The sequence below is a fragment of the Saccopteryx leptura genome, chromosome 3, assembly GCF_036850995.1.
Source record: "Saccopteryx leptura isolate mSacLep1 chromosome 3, mSacLep1_pri_phased_curated, whole genome shotgun sequence".
NCBI lineage: Eukaryota > Metazoa > Chordata > Mammalia > Chiroptera > Emballonuridae > Saccopteryx > Saccopteryx leptura.
Window position 1 is genome coordinate 355,967,572 of NC_089505.1, and position 18,955 is coordinate 355,986,526.

The window sequence follows — 18,955 nt, forward strand, 5'->3', positions numbered from 1 at the left end:
TTAAAACATGCACTGAGAAAGGAGCGCTTAGAATTGAGTGTTTCCCCCTCAGGAATTCTCAGATTCTCGTGAATGACCTGTGGGAAGTGGAAGCCAGCCAGGGGTCCTGCAGGAACACTGGGATAGGCCTGTGAGAGGAGAAGGCCCTGCCTGTCGATGCAGTTGTGAGAGAGAAAGAGGGAAGGGGTTGTCGAGTGAGACCCAGCCTACCCAGGGGCTGTGTGTCTGTGCTATTCCAGCTTCCTCTGCACGTTCATCCCAGAGAACTTGCTTCATCAGTTAGTGTTGAATTCTTCACAGACTCAGTTATCTGGGGGTTTTTTGTCCAGAGCTGATCAGAACAATTACGCTAGGGAAGGTGATAAGGGAAACTGGGAGGCCAAAGTGGTGACAGCGAGAGAAGTGACAGGGGACATCCCCTCGTCAAAGGAGGAGATGCAGAAACATCTGACCCCACTCAACATGTATGGGCATGCCTCCTGAGAGCCCCAAGTCACCAGGGAGCCAGTGGTCCAATGTGTAAGAATGCTTGAATATATTTAAGAAACAATCCCTCTGACAGTGGTTACTATTCTTTATTAAGTTTGAATGTTTGAAACGGGATAAGTGATAGTTATCTAGAACATTCATTTATGGGGGGAAAGCTTGCCCCCATGATGCTAGAAAACAGAGGCATTATGGTATCAAGCACGTTATTAATCTATACTTCTAATTATTAAAATACAACCTTCCAGGCATAACTGAGTTAAGCGACTATGAGAGAGAAAGCCAGATTTTTTTTTTTTTTAATAAAGCTAGTGGGAGTTTCCTGCAGCTGGGACCCAAGTAAGATTCCTGTAAAAACCCTTGGCAATAAAGAGATGAGTTGAAACAAGACTTGTCTGAGGATTGTGAGCAAGTGGGTGGGACAGACTTTGTAGGCTGGGGGAAAGACAACTTGGGGGACATTTCTGGAGAAAAGGGGCAGCTGGGTGAGGATTTAGGGGGTCAAATACAAGCTGGGGGGTGAAGACAAAATTTATGACTTCTGTTCAAATGGTGTTTACTGAGATGCCGATGTGAGCTGTGGAATTCCAAGCACATGAGATGCAACTTGAACGCGGACCAGCAGTTAAGATTGTCCAAAGTAAAATGTAAAACTCTTTAAATTGCAAATCAACATATTTCAGAGGGGTGTGCTTCCTTTCCCCCTTTGGTGGGACTCGAACAGAATTGTTCGGCGCCTCGACAAGTCACACCACCTTTTGTTTGTGTGACAGTGGACTGAAAGCTGTCTCTGTCCCTCCTGTCTCAGGTCACATGGCCAGGTACACAGCCATCCTCAATCAGATTCCCAGCCACTCCTCATCGATCCGGACCATCCAGGGTCCCCCCGGGGAGCCAGGGAGGCCGGGCTCACCTGGAGCCCCCGGCGAACAAGGACCCCCGGGATCGCCGGGCTTCCCGGGAAATGCAGGTGTGCCGGGGACCCCAGGAGAACGAGGTAAGCTGGGCCACTCCCCACCCTGAGGGCGTCAGGCAGAGGCTCACAGCGGTGCGAGTACCATGATAACGTCTGAAACAATTGACCTAAGTTCATCTTCCCCCATTTACCCGGCAGCTTCTCAGGCTTCCCCAAGACTGAGAACACTGAATAATCTCTGAAGTGTTTCTCAAAAGCCACATCTGCTTATGTGAGAAAAGAGGGTCAGACCCCAACTCACTTCTAAGAGGCTTTTGTGTTAATGAGAGAATGATGTCCCCTCTGGACGTATGTGGCATCACGGATACATCGTGGAGAGCAGGGAGCTCACTTCTCAGGCCTGGTGCTTTTCCTGCGCAGTGCCCGCTCTAGGTGACAGTCAGTGGCAGCCCTGAAAGAGAGTCGTGAGTCACATTGTCATACGAGTCACATATGCCTGGGCGGAGCATGCCAGCTCTACACTTCAAAGTAAATGCTGTTGATGGCTCATCTTCCCATAATATGAGACAGCATTTTATTTAATAACTTCATGGGTCAATGTTTTATATTTTCTACTAAAGTGGGGTTTTTTATTTTTAAAAAAAATTGAATTGTACTGGGGTGACGACGGTGAACGTAATTGTACAGGTTGCAGGAGCCCGATTCTCTAACACAGGGGTCCCCAAACTACGGCCCGCAGGCCGCATGTGGCCCCCTGAGGCCATTTATCCGGCCCCTGCTGCACTTCCGGAAGGGGCACCTCTTTCATTGGTGGTCAGTGAGAGGAGCACTGTATGTGGCAGCACCGCAAAGCGCGGCGTCACTCACGTACAGTACTACTTGCAGTGACATGAGACGCAGGCGTCACGGCTCTAGAAGTGCATATCACTTGTTATGGCTAGCAGTGACAAATATGGAACCGGACATTGACCATCTCATTAGCCAAAAGCAGGCCCATAGTTTCCATTGAAATATTGGTCAGTTTGTTGATTTAAATTTACTTGTTCTTTATTTTAAATATTGTATTTGTTCCCGTTTTGTTTTTTTACTTTAAAATAAGATATGTGCAGTGTGCATAGGGATTTGTTCATAGTTCTTTTTATAGTCCAGCCCTCCAACGGTCTGAGGGACAGTGAACTGGCCCCCTGTGTAAAAAGTTTGGGGACCCCTGCTCTAACACATCTCTGTACACTGTGCAGTATAGTTACCCCCGCTCCGGGCTTGGTCCTTTTCCATTGCCATTAACTCCCCACACCCTCCTCCCCTCCCCCGACCCCCACTGGAAGTCACCACACTGTTGTCCATGTCCATGAATTGTTGTCTTTTTGTCCTTTTATCTTGCTTTATTCCCCTAAATTTTTTTTTTAAAAAGAGATACTACTTTAGCCTTTTCTTTCTATCCTGTACAGGTCTTAATAGCATTGTATAATACAATAATAAGATCAAAGCCATGTGGGAAATTGGGGCTAGATATTAACCACAAAAAGTGATGGGAAACGAAACTACTGATAAAAGCATTTTCTAAGACACAATTCATAGAATGTAGATCTGGGCAAAAACTAATTATCTGTCTGCTCTGGGGCCATGTTGCTCTTGTGAGAGGGGTAGGATATATTCCTTTTCTAAAATCTGGTATGTAAAATATAGGTTACAGAAATACTATTTCAGTTCATTCTTGACTCATGCCAACAGGCGAAGGGCATTTCTGTGTCTGCACTTTTATACCCATTGTTCCCCTTTGGAAACATTCTTTCCATTTTATGTCTTCTGTATGTCTTACACTGAGTTCAAGGTTCAGCTTAACCCCTGACTCATGCATGACATTGGCTTGATCACCCTATACCGCAAGTATCTCCACCTCCTGACCCTCTGACCATCTCTCCCACCTAATTTAGCATCCAGCAGGTATCAGTGGGCTTCCAGATTTCTGGGGGTGGGATCAGGTGTGAATTGCTTTGCACATAACAAGTACTCACTAGATAATTGTTGCTTTGACTTGGAAGAGGTTTCATTAAGACAAAAATCTCATCCATGTCAACACAATAATTTAAAAATTAAAATTGAAAACACCTTTTGGGGTGTATATTGAATAGGACAGTTGAAACCATGTCAACACAATACTTTAAAAATAAAAATTTTTTTTAAACTTCTGGGGTTGTATATTAAATGAGACACTTGAAACCATGTCAACACAATAATTTTAAAATAAAAATGAAAAGAAAGCAAAAATCTCAGGGCAAATGCTTTTCCTTTCTTAAGAGTTTTCCTGTGTAAGGGCCCTAAATCAGCAAATGTAGAGATGGGCACAATTTCTTCACAGAACACCAAAGATCTAGCAGCCAGGAGGGAGGCCAGCTCTGGGAGCAGGGCACCCTCGAATGCTGCTGGTGATGGACCAGCTGTGACTCAGGGAGCACAGAGCCAGCACCTGAGTCATTCTCAACAAATCACAAGTTGTCTTTGTTCTATTTGGAAGGCCCATCATTGCTCTTGCCAGGCTGAGTCTTTCTTGTTCTGCAAGAGTGCTTGTAGGCTTAGACCAGGGGAAAATCACCCAGGAGTTCTTAGGCAGTGGCCCAGGCAACCCTTGAAATATGAATTTCCATGGTATAATTTTCTTACCTACATATAGTTTATAGATATAGATATAGATATTACCAAAGAACACAGTAGATAAGCATTATCCTAATCCACAAACACAGGCAGGATGGCAGTGGGACAGAATGTGAGATGCCCTTTGAGCACGAGGGAAGGTGATATTCCTTGATCACCAACTGAAGGGTGTGGCTTTGGGTTTAAGGTTGGGATTTATAGGCCAATGCCCCAAAAATACAGGAACAGAAGAAGCATCCAGTTAAAGATTTTCATGCTGAAATTGTAGACCTATAACAGCTGGAATTCATTGCTGGCTTATTTGGTACAATAAATCAGCAACCATTTATTGGATGCAATGTTGATGCAAGACTTGTGGCTTGGCAATGTGCGAGATAATCCTATAATGATGGCTTTCCCATTCAGGCACCAAATGTATCGGCCAGTATTCTGCTCAGTCCTATATACGCACGTTCTCATTTGGGTAAAACACCAGATGTGGTTTGGATAAGGAAGATGAAGTGATATTGAATGTACAAACCAGGAGATGATACAGGCTAACGGATAGATAAAAGATGCTGCCCTGGCTGGATAGCTCTGTTGGTTACAGCATCAGCCCGAAGTGCAGAGGTTGCAGGTTCAATCCTTGGTCAGGGCACATACCAGGAACACATTGATGTTCCTGCCTCTCTCTCTCTCTCTCTCTCTGTTCTTCTCTCTTGCTAAAATCAATAAAAAATAAAAATTTAAAAGAAAGAAAGTAAATGCTGTCAGACTTTAGAGGAAGACATCACATGACCTTTGATGCAAGGGTGCTAGCATTTATCAAGTAACTATTTGATAATCTATCAGTTGCTTAGCACATCATTAATGCTCATCAAAATCTGATGCGATCATCGCCCCCTAGTGGGCATGCTGGGTGGGTCCCGGTAGAGGCGCATGCGGGAGCCTGTCTCTCTGCCTCCTCACTTCTCACTTAAGAAAAATTTTAAAAACAAATCTAATGCCATCAGTGTTAGTCCCATTTTTAGGTGAGGAAGCTAAAGGATCAACTGATGGTCAGTTGTCCAAGGTCACTTAGCTGACCAATAGGAGACCAGAATTTAAATCCAGATCTGTGTGATTCTAGTATCTGTACTTGCTCCATTTTGCCCTGTTGCTACCTGTGAATTTACTGTTTACTACGTTTCACAGATGAGAGGCCAGAACTGTGCAGCGTCTGGCAAACCCTGTTTCAACTTGGCTACTAATACCATATTTCAAAACGCATGAACTGCGGGACTGATCAGAGTGTCATTGTGGGCTCTGGCTGTGCTGTTTGCAAGCTCTTTGTGTAGTTTGTCCTGCTGTGTTTGGGTCGCCTTGGGGCATCCGTGGCCTGGTGAATGACCTGCTTGAAGATGATCTGTTGGATAAATAGGAATGGAATTAAAACATTCCCTATAGTTACACATTTGGGCACTTGACTATTCTTCTAAGATTGTAGCACGTGCTCAGGCTATATAAGGGTCCATGTAGGGAAATTCCCTATGGGGAAACTGGTCATGGGTCTAACAATTTAGGGTATACTTATAGAAGTTATATTTCTGTTCTAATATTGCACCCTGGGGGCAAGTAGGGGAGAAACCTGGAAGAAGGCAATTCAGTCTTGTTTTACTTCTGATATCTTAGAAGAGAAACCATTTATGAGACTGCCTTAGTCAGAGACACCATGATGGGTAGAAAGCATGGGGTTTGAGGCATCAATCATATACAGGTTAGGCCAGGGGTCCCCAAACTTTTTACACAGGGGGCCAGTTCACTGACCCTCAGACTATTGGAGGGCCAGACTCTAAAAAAAACTATGAACAAATCCCTATGCACACTGCACATATCTTATTTTAAAGTAAAAAAACAAAACAGGAACAAATACAATATTTAAAATAAAGAACAAGTAAATTTAAATCAACAAACTAACCAGTATTTCAATGGGAACTATAGGCCTGCTTTTGGCTAATGAGATGGCCAATGTCTGGTTCCATATTTGTCACTGTAGCCATAACAAGTGATATGACACACTTCCGGAGCCATGACGCGTGCGTCCGGTGTCACCGGAAGTAGTACTGTATGTGAGTGACGCCGTGCTTTGCCTGCGTCTCACTGACCACCAATGAAAGAGGTGCCCCTTCCAGAAGTGCACAGGGGGCTGGATAAATGGCCTCAGGGGGCCACATGTGGCCTGCGGGCCGTAGTTTGGGGACCCCTGGGTTAGGATGTTAGCTTTGCCACTTGTTAGCTATGTCGTTTTGGCTCCTTGACTTTATATCTTAAATTTTTTGAGATCTTCTTTTATTTATCTAATCAGCATTTACTGAGCATCTACTACATGCCAGGTATAGTGATGGATATTAAGGTAATAGTATAAATAGGACATATATATCCTGCCTTTCATGTACCCAGCATAGAGACAGGTATTAACAAAAAATACATGAATGGTTTAATATCAGTTGTTATAAGTGCTATGAACAAATGCAGGATGCTGTATAAGCATAAAAGAGGAAAATCTGATAGTCTGTTGATGCTTTAGCTGAGCGAGTTTGGGAGTATGGCATATAAATGAGTTAGAGGAGACCATCCTAGGCAGAGGTAGCAATAGCATGTGCAAAGGTCCTGAGATGGGAAAGGGCTTGAAACCTTTAAAGCCAGGTTCTCAACCCTACCAAATATATTGTTTCCTTTCTGTAACAAATAATTTGCAACATCTCTTCCACTGCTCTAAAATAAAATTCATAGATAATCAATATAACCTATCTTTACACATAATTTTAAAAACTAGAATACCCTCTAGTGTAATATAAAACAGTAAAAGGGAAGTAATTTATAGTCTAATAATTGATTCTAATGTGCAAATACTCAGCATGACTATACTGGAAGCATAATGAAGAAGTCAGAATGTACTTATATGTAAGAATTACTGAGAATGCAACAGCTACCAAATCAGTCTGATATCATTGAGCTTTATCAACTACTTAGTCTTTCTACCTTTGTCTCTATGGTGTTCATGGTGAAGATCCACTAACAGCAAACACATCATTGGCGTTATGCAAATAAATGTAGATTATCTTCTCCTGTGATGGATGAAGGCACATGTTACTGGGTTAACACATCTGTTGGTTTTTCATTATATTCCTTTTTCCTACCAAGGCCTTCTGCAGAGAAGCCTTCTAATACTGACCGTCCCCTAAAACCAATGGAGGGTGGCAGTGTCTTTTTATGTCCAGACCTGTAAAAAGTTGAGTGAAAATGACTGGGAGGGGTCATTCCAACGACTTTCCTGTTGGAACTCATTGTTTCCTATATATGTCATTGATACTTTACGTTTACTCTGTCGATTCAACTATTTTGGGTGCTAAGCGTGCTAGTCGCTCCAGTATTATTATTGAGGATAAAAATAATTGTGTTGAAATGTCATCTTAAATCAAGAGAAAATGTCAGATTTTGTTAGCTGCACATATTAGCTTTATTGTTGTTCGTTAAGGATAAAATCACTGAAGGGCTTTGGACACTGGAAAATTATTTCCCTTGAGCTTTTCCTGCTGTAGATGACCAAATTTCTAATGATTGAGTAAATAAAGATTTAAGGATCAATTTTTATTAATCCTAAGGTTCTGTGGTTAACTTAAAAAAAAAAAGATGGACTTTGTTTCAGAAAATGAGAAAAAGGGGATGGGAGAAGGGTAAGAAGAGAAATCACAACGGAATTGCCCCAAGCAGCCACAGGTATCAGAGGAAGCAGCCACAGGTATCAGAGGAAGCAGTCACAGGCATCAGAGGAAGCAGTCACAGATATCACAGGAAGCAGCCACAGGTATCACAGGAAGCAGCCACAGGTATCACAGGAAGCAGCCACAGGTATCACAGGAAGCAGCCACAGGTATCACAGGAAGCAGCCACAGGTATCACAGGAAGCAGTCACAGATATCACAGGAAGCAGCCACAGGTATCAGAGGAAGCAGCCACAGGTATCACAGGAAGCAGCCACAGGTATCAGAGGAAGCAGCCACAGGTATCAGAGGAAGCAGCCACAGGTATCACAGGAAGCAGCCACAGGTATCACAAGAAGCAGCCACAGGTATCACAGGAAGCAGCCATGCTCTGGTTGCCGTCAGTCAGCGGCAAACCCTTGGGAGACACAGAAATGGCAGTCGGGACAGAGAAAGGCTGCACGCACCCTAAAGCTACATCTGCATCCCTAACGCTCGTGCCATAGTTCGCTATGAATCAACAAGGCTGAGACTGCTAGAGAGAAAACTGGGGCCCAGATGCATTCAAAGCTGTGAAAGAAGTAAGATTCTTCTGCTCAGTATTCCTTCCCGTGGTTGGAAAGGGCTGTTGGCACTGACGATACATTTGGCGAGAAAGATTTGGTCACAAGTTCAGAATTAAAGCATAGCAGTTAGGAGCCAGCAATGCCTCGGTGGTAAGCATCTGTGAAACTTCTTAATGACCCTTGTATCCTGGTTTAATTCCTGGAAAAAATTATCTTTATGCGACAGATTAACTTGATTAAAAAAGGGGGGGGGGGCTGGTGGAGCTCTCATAATAATTTGCTGGTTGTTGCTTATTTACAAGCCTTCCCTGTGATGTGTTCTAGTTGATACTGTGTTGCATGAGGCAGTCTTCATTTGCTGAAATACATGTTCACCTTCTTCCTCTGCTGCTACCCCAACCCCTGCCTCTCATCTCCTGAGTTGAGCTCCAGAGGAACAAGACAGTTTTTTCTCTTACCGGATAATTATCCGCTAAGGTTCAATTTGAATGTCCTTTGGAAGAAAGGCCTTTCCCTGAAGGTTGGAGGGGTTGTGTTAGCGCAATATACAGTAACTTGAATGGATGTTCTTTCTCCTTTTTTCTTTGTATCATCTTTTATTTGGTAGGGATTTTTTTCTTATTGCAAAGTGACTCTACATTCATCATGGCTGCAGGGAGAAGCTCTAAGTATTAGTGGTGTCTTACTATGTAACAAATTACTCCATAATTTATTCCTATAAGACAGCAGCGTGTACATGGTCGTGGTTTTTATGGGTCAGGGTTGCTTCTGGCTCAAAATCTTTCGTGAGGATGCAATCAAGATATTAGCCAGAGCCACAGTCATCTGAAGATGTCACTGGATCTGGCTCACTCACGGCATCATTGGCAGGAGCCTGGGGCCCTGCCTGACAACTCCACTCACAGTCAGCGTGAGAGGGGTGGTTGCCTCCACAGGGGTGCTTGAATGTTCTCAAAACATGGTGCCTGTTTCCTCAGAGCCAGTGACCCAAGAGAGACAGCCTGGAAGAGTTCACAGTGCCTTTTTTTTTTCTTTGACTGGTTCCAGAAGTCACAAGCTTTTACTTTTAGCTTAATTCTATGAGGAGGGAGTCACTCAGTCCATGCTCAAGTGGGAGAAAACTAGGCAGTATGTTTCAAAGACAGGAGTATCACAGAATTTGTGAATATGTATTTAAAACACTCTTCTAAATTAAACCAAGGCCTCTGGTCTTGCAGTGTAAACACGGTGATGCTTTCATTGCAAAGAATGATTTCCAAGCAGTCTGACTTGTAGGACACTTTTGAAGGCTTGGCTCCCTCTGTGTCTGCCTGTTTTTGCTATTTAAATGAGTATTTTTCTCTCCCACCCCTTTGAAATTATTCAAATGCCAGATGTAGCTTTTTGGAGGGAAATATCAGATGTAGATTTAAGCACCTTGAAAGAGTAGCACCTATTGGAAAAAAGTTTTCTGTAGACTTTTTTTTTTTTTTTTTTTTTGGTATTCCTGCCTCTAGAACTAAATGTAGTCAGGAAAAGATCATTTTCCAAATAAACACAGATAATTATTTTTAAAAAGCAGTTGACAAACTAAAATTACCATCGAGTTATGTCCCTACACTCTGTACTGAGTAGAACATGACAATTACCATAACAAAAAACTGTAACTGATGTTTTGTTTGCTTTTAGCCATGAAAGTTAATATAATTGTTACTGTGGTTTAAGATTTTGTTTTTAAGCCCTTAATTGGAAGGTCTGTGTAGTAGGGTTTAGAATAGTCCTTGCCTTGAATTTTAGTCACTGTCTGGGGTCGTGGGTGTTGTGCTAGAAATACTCCTCAAGTTCAACGCCATCTCAGTAAGATGTCTTTGTGTGGTCTCGGTTTCTGTTCTCTAATCAGCCTCCCTTCAAGTATGTACCCTTTACTCTAGCCAAACTGAACTGTTCAGTGTTCCAGGTATGAGTCAGCATTTGCTGCATAACAAACCACACAAGTCTTGGTAGCATACAACAATAAACATTATTTCTCATCACCGGTCTGTGGGAGGTGAGGGCAGCTCTGCTCTGCTGGGACCCTCGCTAGAGGAGAAACAACACCCCATTCTCCTTGTGACAATGACAGAAGCAAAACAGGGCTACCCAACCCCCCATTCCCATTTCATGCCTCTGTTCATGTCATGGCCACAGCGTCCCATTAGTTAAAGCAAGTCACATGGTCAAGCCCAAATCCAAGGAGTAGGAAAACACACGAGTCCACAGTGTGAGAATGGATGGCTAATTCTATTGTAAAGTAGTAAAGAATTTAGACCACTATTTCAGTTTACTGTGTTATTCATACAGGCCTTTTCCTTTCCTACATCCTCAATGCTGATCCCTGTTGTGCCCTGTTCATGTACCCTGTCTTGGATTTTCCCATGCTCTTCCCACTCCCCAGAACCCCCTTTCTAACTCTGGCTCACTTGTATGCAAGCTTCAGAACTCATCTCAAGAACCACCTCTGCCAGACCACTCCTTCCTCATCATGATTTATTTGTTTGGCTAACATATTTGTTGATGCAACCCTGCTTTATTCCAATTGAACTAGACGAAGATCTTCCTAGTTATGCTGCTCTGTCCCCAGACACCACCTCCAATCACAGTGTTTTCCTATTCCACTGTGATTGTTCATGTCCTTGTCTCCCCTCTGGGCTGGGAGTCGCTCAGATGGGGCTGTCTCTTTCATCTCTCCGTGACCCCACAAGGAGTCTGAGCAAACATTTGCTTGATAAATGAATAGAGGACAAGCCCCTCCTTCATTAGGGTGGAAAACATCATTTAGCACCCAGGTAGAGTATACTTTCTCTAACTGTCCTTCATTGATTTCATTCCTGTTAATCCTATCTCACCAATGAGGCTACATGTTCCCCAGAGCCCGAACTTAACGTCTCTTTTCCTTTTATTCCTCATGATACCTGAAATACAACAGTTATTTCACGAGTCATCAGTGATTTATGCTGTTGGTTACCATTAGGTTTTCAGCTGCCAGTCCTCATTGGCCCTCGAGCCGTGGTCTAAGCAGAACCTCATGTGGTTTGAGTACGTCAATCCTAAGACATCCTGTTAATTGTCAACTACTGCCAAGTGGACAGTGTCAGCATTTTCTTCAAGTCATCATCGTATAAATTTAGCCAGAAGAGTAAAGTGACATTTTTGAATAGGAGTTTTGGTTACACTGGTTAGGAAATGCATATAACATAACAAATGCATTGGACATTTCAGTGTCCAAATGTAAGTGTGTCTAATTGAGATGTTTGTGATCAAAGACCAACAGACTTTCTGCCTACATTGCCTGTGTGTGTGTGTGTGTGTGTGTGAGTCTGTAGGTGTGTGTGTGAGTCTGTAGGTGTGTGTGTACAGAGAAACAGAGAGAGAGATTGAGAGATGCTCCCTTTTTTGTAAAATGTAGGAGTGTTTTGCCATTTTCCAAATATCTGGCCTTGATCATAAGTAAGCAAGTGATTTGTCAAGATAACAGGTGTTTGTTTATATGATAAAACTCAACCTGTTCATATTTGCTTTAAACCAATTCCACTGAATTTTTTTACATGACTTTTAAAGCAATAAGTATAATAAATAAATATACCAAAAATTCATTTGTATAGCTGGGTGAAAACAAATATAAGAAAGATCTATCTGTTAACCCTTTCCGTTTTCATTGGTTCTCAACTTAAATTTGACATTAAATTACTGTGTGACTAGAGTACAGTAGTTTGATTTTTCTGAACCTCTTTGCTGGTTTGGAAAACCATGATAAGGATCCCAGATCCCAGACACAAGATGTTTTATCTTGATAATGGATTCTTCCTGCTTAGCACGAAGGGCTGTTGGTCATATCATATTTTGTTTTCAACGCTGCAGACCCTGGCCTTCTCCCTGTCCCCAGAGGTAACTCTCCTCTTCCCAAGAGTACAGGGCATCATTCCACATTTTATTTCTGCAAGCAATAAATAAGACCAGACCAAGCTTCACGTTAGTGATCTTCCACTGGCTGAATATTCCTTCTGAACCTGAAATGGTCATCTTTGTTAAGCTGTAGAAATTGGCTCACTTCCCTGGCTAACTTTGAGTTATGGTATTTATATTTTTCCGAACAGTCAATGCTGGAAATAATATACTGATATTTAAGGAAGAGCAATCATAACTTTGGAACTGATGATGATAGATAAGCATTTGGCCTGACATCATTCTTATGATGTCCCCGTAAGTTCGTAATATCCGGGGCAAACGTAGGTGGACAAACAGCGAGGATTCCTGGTGTCCCATTTAATCTGTGTTTCTATCTGCTGTGCCCTGTAGTTGTGAACAGTCAGACTGCAAACAGCGATGCGGGTTTGGTGTGCATGGGTGGTCTGCGCAGCTCACAGTCCTCCTCCCTCCCTCCCTTCTTCCCTCTGCACTCCTTCCTCTCCTCCCTCCTCCCCTCTGCTCTCCTTCCTCTCCTCCCTCCTCGCCCCTGCTCTCCTCCCTCCCTCCCTCCTCCCCTCTGCTCTTCTTCCTCTCCTCCCTCCTCCCCTCTGCTCTCCTCCCTCCCTCCCTCCTCCCCTCTGCTCTTCTTCCTCTCCTCCCTCCTCCCCTCTACTCTCCTCCCTCCCTCCCTCCTCCCCTCTGCACTCCTTCCTCTCCTCCCTCCTCCCCTCTGCTCTCCTCCCTCCCTCCCTCCTCCCCTCTGCTCTCCTCCCTCCCTCCCTCCTCCCCTCTGCTCTTCTTCCTCTCCTCCCTCCTCCCCTCTGCTCTCCTCCCTCCCTCCCTCCTCCCCTCTGCTCTCCTCCCTCCCTCCCTCCTCCCCTCTGCTCTCCTTCCTCTCCTCCCTCCTCCCCTCTGCTCTCCTCCCTCCCTCCCTCCTCCCCTCTGCTCTTCTTCCTCTCCTCCCTCCTCCCCTCTGCTCTCCTCCCTCCCTCCCTCCTCCCCTCTGCTCTCCTTCCTCTCCTCCCTCCTCCCCTCTGCTCTCCTCCCTCCCTCCCTCCTCCCCTCTGCTCTCCTTCCTCTCCTCCCTCCTCCCCTCTGCTCTCCTCCCTCCCTCCCTCCTCCCCTCTGCTCTCCTCCCTCCCTCCCTCCTCCCCTCTGCTCTTCTTCCTCTCCTCCCTCCTCCCCTCTGCTCTCCTCCCTCCCTCCCTCCTCCCCTCTGCTCTCCTCCCTCCCTCCCTCCTCCCCTCTGCTCTTCTTCCTCTCCTCCCTCCTCCCCTCTGCACTCCTCCCTCCCTCCTCCCCTCTGCTCTCCTCCCTCCCTCCCTCCTCCCCTCTGCACTCCTTCCTCTCCTCCCTCCTCCCCTCTGCTCTCCTCCCTCCCTCCCTCCTCCCCCCTGCTCTTCTTCCTCTCCTCCCTCCTCGCCCCTGCTCTCCTCCCTCCCTCCCTCCTCCCCTCTGCTCTCCTCCCTCCCTCCCTCCTCCCCTCTGCTCTCCTCCCTCCCTCCCTCCTCCCCTCTGCACTCCTCCCTCCCTCCCTCCTCCCCTCTGCACTCCTCCCTCCCTCCCTCCTCCCCTCTGCACTCCTTCCTCTCCTCCCTCCTCCCCTCTGCTCTCCTCCCTCCCTCCCTCCTCCCCTCTGCTCTCCTCCCTCCCTCCCTCCTCCCCTCTGCACTCCTCCCTCCCTCCTCCCCTCTGCTCTCCTCCCTCCCTCCTTTCTCCCCTATGCTCTCCTCCCTCCCTCCTTTCTCCCCTCTGCTCTCCTCCCTCCCTCCTTTCTCCCCTATGCTCTCCTCCCTCCCTCCTTTCTCCCCTCTGCTCTCCTCCCTCCCTCCTTTCTCCCCTCTGCTCTCCTCCCTCCCTCCTTTCTCCTCTCTGCTCTCCTCCCTCCCTCCCTTCTCCCCTCTGCTCTCCTCCCTCCCTCCCTCCTTCCCTCTGCACTCCTCCCTCCCTCCTCCCCTCTGCTCTTCTTCCTCTCTTCCCTCCTCCCCTCTGCACTTCCTTCCTCCCCTTACTGCCCAAGCATCAGTATGTCAATGTCGCAGATGCCTGGATCAAAAGCCAAAAGGACCCCTTTCCGACATTACTACAGTACAAAAATAGAAAGTGTAAATATTCTGCTGCCTTGATTTTGACCTGGTTAGTAGGTTCTTTGGACCCCTGGGCAGGAATATAATTCAGCACATTTCCCTCTGGCTTTTCCATAGAACCAGCACTGTGATTACTGGTGGCATCAAGCTTCCCAGACTTCCAACCCCTGTTCAACTAACTGCACAGCAGGGTTGCGCCCGGCAGGAGGCAGATCCAGGTTTTGAAGAGATTGGAGTTCTTTGAAAAAAAAGAATGTGAAATTAGAAACAAAAAACTAGGTAGCAAGCAATGAAAGAGGGGCCTTAGTCTGATGCACAAAGCGTGTCACGAGGGGGCCAGCCTGGCGTTACTCTGACAGTGTCCCCAACCCCCCGGGCCGCGGACCGGTATCGGTCAGTGGACCATTTGGTACAGGTCCGCAGAGAAAGAATAAATAACTTACATTATTTCTGTTTTATTTTTCTTTGTCTGAACGATGTTTTATTTTTAAAAAATGACCAGATTCCTCTGTTACATCCATCTAAGACTCACTCTTGACGCTTGTCTTGTAAGTTCAGCAATTATATTTTAAAATACCACAGTTTTTAAGCCGGTCACATAATTTTATTTTGTGCATTTATTCATCCCACCCTAAAGGCCGGTCCGTGAAAATATTTTCTGACATTAAACTGGTCCCGTGGCCCAAAAAAGGTTGGGGACCACTGCTCTAACACTCCCCAACCTGCAGCAGCCAAAGCCACACCCAACTAGTCCCCCAGGTGGCGCTGTTCTCTCCCCTGCAAACCTTTGCACATGGCGCGTCTATCTGCTCCTTCCTAACAACTAAGGCCGGCTTTTCAAGACTTCATTTCTTTTTTTTTTTTTTTTTTCATTTTTTCTGAAGCTGGAAACAGGGAGAGACAATCAGACAGACTCCCGCATGCGCCCGACCGGGATCCACCCGGCACGCCCACCAGGGGCGACGCTCTGCCCACCAGGGGGCGATGCTCTGCCCATCCTGGGCGTCGCCATGTTGCGACCAGAGCCACTCTAGCGCCTGGGGCAGAGGCCAAGGAGCCATCCCCAGCGCCCGGGTCATCTTTGCTCCAATGGAGCCTCAGCTGCGGGAGGGGAAGAGAGAGACAGAGAGGAAAGCGCAGCGGAGGGGTGGAGAAGCAAATGGGCGCTTCTCCTGTGTGCCCTCAAGACTTCATTTCAAGGGACTGCTGTAACAGAGAGCCTGCTGGAAAGCCTTCTGCGATTCTCTCCCCCCTCCCCCCCCCCCCCCATGCCTCAGTCCTGTGCTCTCATGTTTGGTAGCAGCTCTCACACTGCTGTATGCCTACTCGTTTGTCTGCTTTCTCTAAGACATGGTGACCTGCCCTGGGCAGGGAGGGTGCTTCAACTCTGAATTCTCAGTGCCTGATCCTGCAGCTGGGATGCGGCTCGGTGGTTTGCCCCCCTCTCTCCTTTCTCTGCGCATCTCTGTTTTCAGACTTCCCGCCTTCTGCTCCAGGACCCTCAGCCAATGGGAGTCATCACGGGGAAAAGTCAGGGTATTTCTCCCCTCCACTGTACCCTGGCTTCCTCTGCGACTCCAGTGGTGGCCACAGCCCCTGTGTGACTCCCGCGTCTTCTGGACAGTGTCTTATTGTCATTTTAGATCAAGGGTCGGGAACCTATGGCTCGTGAGCCAGATGTGGCTTTTTTGATGGCTGCATCTGGCTCGAAGACAAATCTTTAATAAAAAAAAATAACGTTAAAAATATAAAACGTTCTCATGTATTACAGTCCATTCATTTCCTACCGCTCATGTTCATAGTTGCGGGTGGCTGGAGCCAATCACAGCTGTCCTCCGGGACAACACCAAATTATTATTGAATAATGCATAACGTACACGGGTCGTTGTATGGCTCTCACGGAATTACATTTTAAAATATGTCGCGTTCATGGCTCTCTCAGTCAAAAAGTTTCCTGACCCTTGTTCTAGATCAGGGGTCTCAAACTCGCGGCCCACGGGCCGCATGCGGCCCGCCAAACAATTTTGTGCGGCCCGCAGACTAATCCACGAAGTTCAAAATATTTTGGATAAAATTAAGTAAGCCTAGGGGCCTACTTGTATTTTTCATTTCTCTAGCATCCTAGCTAGATATTAGCTTAGTTAACAGCAGTTGTGATGCGAACTACAGTTTCTGGTCGTTTTGTAACACTGAGTAAACTGCATGTACGATTGTGCTTGTTGTACTGATTTTTTTTTTGTTTTCAACTGCAGTGAGAAAAGTGTTGCGTAACAGTTGCCTTTTGTAGACCTAGTGCGGCCCGCCGAAGGGCTGTGATCTTGCTCTGCGGCCCACATGCTGAGTTGAGTTTGAGACCCCTGTTCTAGATCCTACCAAAAGGCCCAGGGCACTGGGCTCTAGTCACACCCTTCCTTCCCCTTGTCCTTACCCTCCTAGTGCTGATGGTGGCTTCCTGCTGCTGCTAATTTATAGTTTGTATCATCATCTTTATTTGGTTGCTCAGTCCTTCTATCACTGAGGCAACCAAGTCCCTATATTAAATTCCCTGTGCCTCAAAGATCTAGAACGGTTTAAGTTTTCCTGGCTGGCCCCTGTACTGGAGAGGCATACTAGATAGCCTGTTGTTTTATGGAAAAGACAATAAGAAGAGGCAACTTAGCAACAGTTGGCAAAGTTTGTTTAGTTTTAAAGTAACCATGTATTTTCTAATCTTGGCCACCTCCGCCCCGAGCATGAAGCTACACATGCTGGCACGAATCCTCTTCCAGGCATGTAGAAATAGCAGCGCCTGGATAAGTACACACAACGCTTGTTGAAGTGAGTCTAATACGTCTGCCACCTTGTGGCTAGGCAGCAGGTCCCGTACCTTGCACCCAGTAGGCATGCAAACACGCTGAATGACAAGCAGACTCTACCTGCAGCCCATTGCCAGCATTTCCCCGGCAACAGACAACACAACCACAGAGCTGCAGCCTTGTGTCACAGTTTCTGTGACTTTTTGGTAGAATTACAATAAAGTGTGAACCCGGCCTTGCATATCTGTCTGCACATAAATCCTGGGCGTGGCTCGGAATGACTGTGTTCTATGGAGTAGTGTTAGACTCCAGCCTGGAGTGCTTGGTGTGGTCAGGGGGCAAAGAAATTAGTAAAATCTTCCTGCTCCAAGGTTAAAGAAAAGTGAGAAACCAGTAAGGGTCAGACCCTGGACATATTGTCCGTATAAGCAAGATAAATTCTCTTAAAATCAAGTCCAAAGCTTGCTCAGAGCCCAGGTCAAAGGTATAAACCCAGGGAAGCCAGTAAAGGAAACGCGGTAACCACAGGGCTGATTTCGGGCCAGAGAAAACGTGCAGACTGTTTCAGCAGGCAGTTCAGGAAGCTCCAGCCACAGCAAACAAGACTAGAAACACAGCCTAGAGAGCCAGCTTGGGGTGGAGAGAGGCAGGGACGGCGAAGGCCAGGTGCGTAAGTCCCAACGCCGACATGCCTGTGTTGAAATCTTAGCCCCTTTTCTTACTAGCTGAAGACAAGCGACTCAACCTCTCTGTTATAGCCCTCTTTTCAAAAAAGGGTTAATTGTAGCACCTGCCCTCTTGTTTTTGCAAAGACTAAATGATAAAGCATCCAGCATTCCAAACTTATTGAGGTCATTTAGCAGCATAGCTGATACGCAAACTAAGCATATCTTTGGTTTGTGAAGGTCCACAGTCGGATGTTGTATTCTATCCATTTGTCTGACAGATATTTCCTGAGTGCCTACTATGTGCCTTTAACTGGGAAGACAACGAACAGGTCTCTGACTTAATAGACCAGTAAAAGTAAACATTGGAGTGGCAGTGTTATGTTAGGGGTAAAGGAGACTCAGGTAGCCCGAAGTCATTTCTAATGAGACTCTTAAGGAAGAATGAAGATGTCAAAGTTAACACTCAGGGGAGGATGTCAGTAATGGTGGAGGCTGTGTGAGTGTCGGGCCGGGGGTCTGTGGGGAGCTCTGTACTTTCTATTTAATACTTCTGCAAACCTAAAACTGTTCTAAAGGAAGATCCATTTTTAAAAGTTTCAAAAAAAGAACGTGACCAGGCAGTGGTGCAGTGAAGAGAGCATTGAACTGGGACACAGAGGATCCAGGTTTGAATCCCCAAGTCACCGGCTTGAGTGTGGGCTCATCCGGCTTGAGTGCGGGCTCACTAGTTTGAGCGCAGGGTCGCTGGCTTGAGCCTAAAGATTGCTAGCTTGAAGTCCAAGGTCGCTGGCTTAAGTCCAAACTCACTGGCTTGAGCAAGGAGTCAGTGGCTCTGCTGGAGCCCCAGTCAAGGCACTTTGAGTTAGCAATCACTGAGCAACTACGGTGCCGCAACAAAAAATTGATGCTTCTCATCTCTCTCCCTTCCTGCCTGTCTGTCTCTCTCTCTGTTCCTGTCTCTCTCACTTAAAAGTAAACAAATAAATAAATAATAAAGAAGTTTTAAAAAAAAGAAATGAGAGTAAGATATCAAGATTTTAATAAGGGAGTAAGATATAAAAGTTCTCATTAAAAAAAGACACACAGGCCCTGGCCGGTTGGCTCAGTGGTAGAGTGTCGGCCTGGCGTGCGGAAGTCCC

At 45.9% G+C, this 18,955-nt stretch overlaps 1 protein-coding gene across 3 annotated transcripts in view; it reads left to right on the forward strand.

Moving 5' to 3' along the window:
• COL14A1 (collagen type XIV alpha 1 chain) overlaps window positions 1-18,955 on the forward strand; it is a 219,744-nt gene that overhangs the window by 192,802 nt on the left and 7,987 nt on the right. For all 3 annotated transcript variants that reach the window (XM_066379414.1, XM_066379415.1, XM_066379416.1), the window contains exon 45: window positions 1,295-1,483. In XM_066379414.1, coding sequence (XP_066235511.1) covers window positions 1,295-1,483 — 189 coding nt within the window. The remainder of the gene's footprint in view (window positions 1-1,294; window positions 1,484-18,955) is intronic.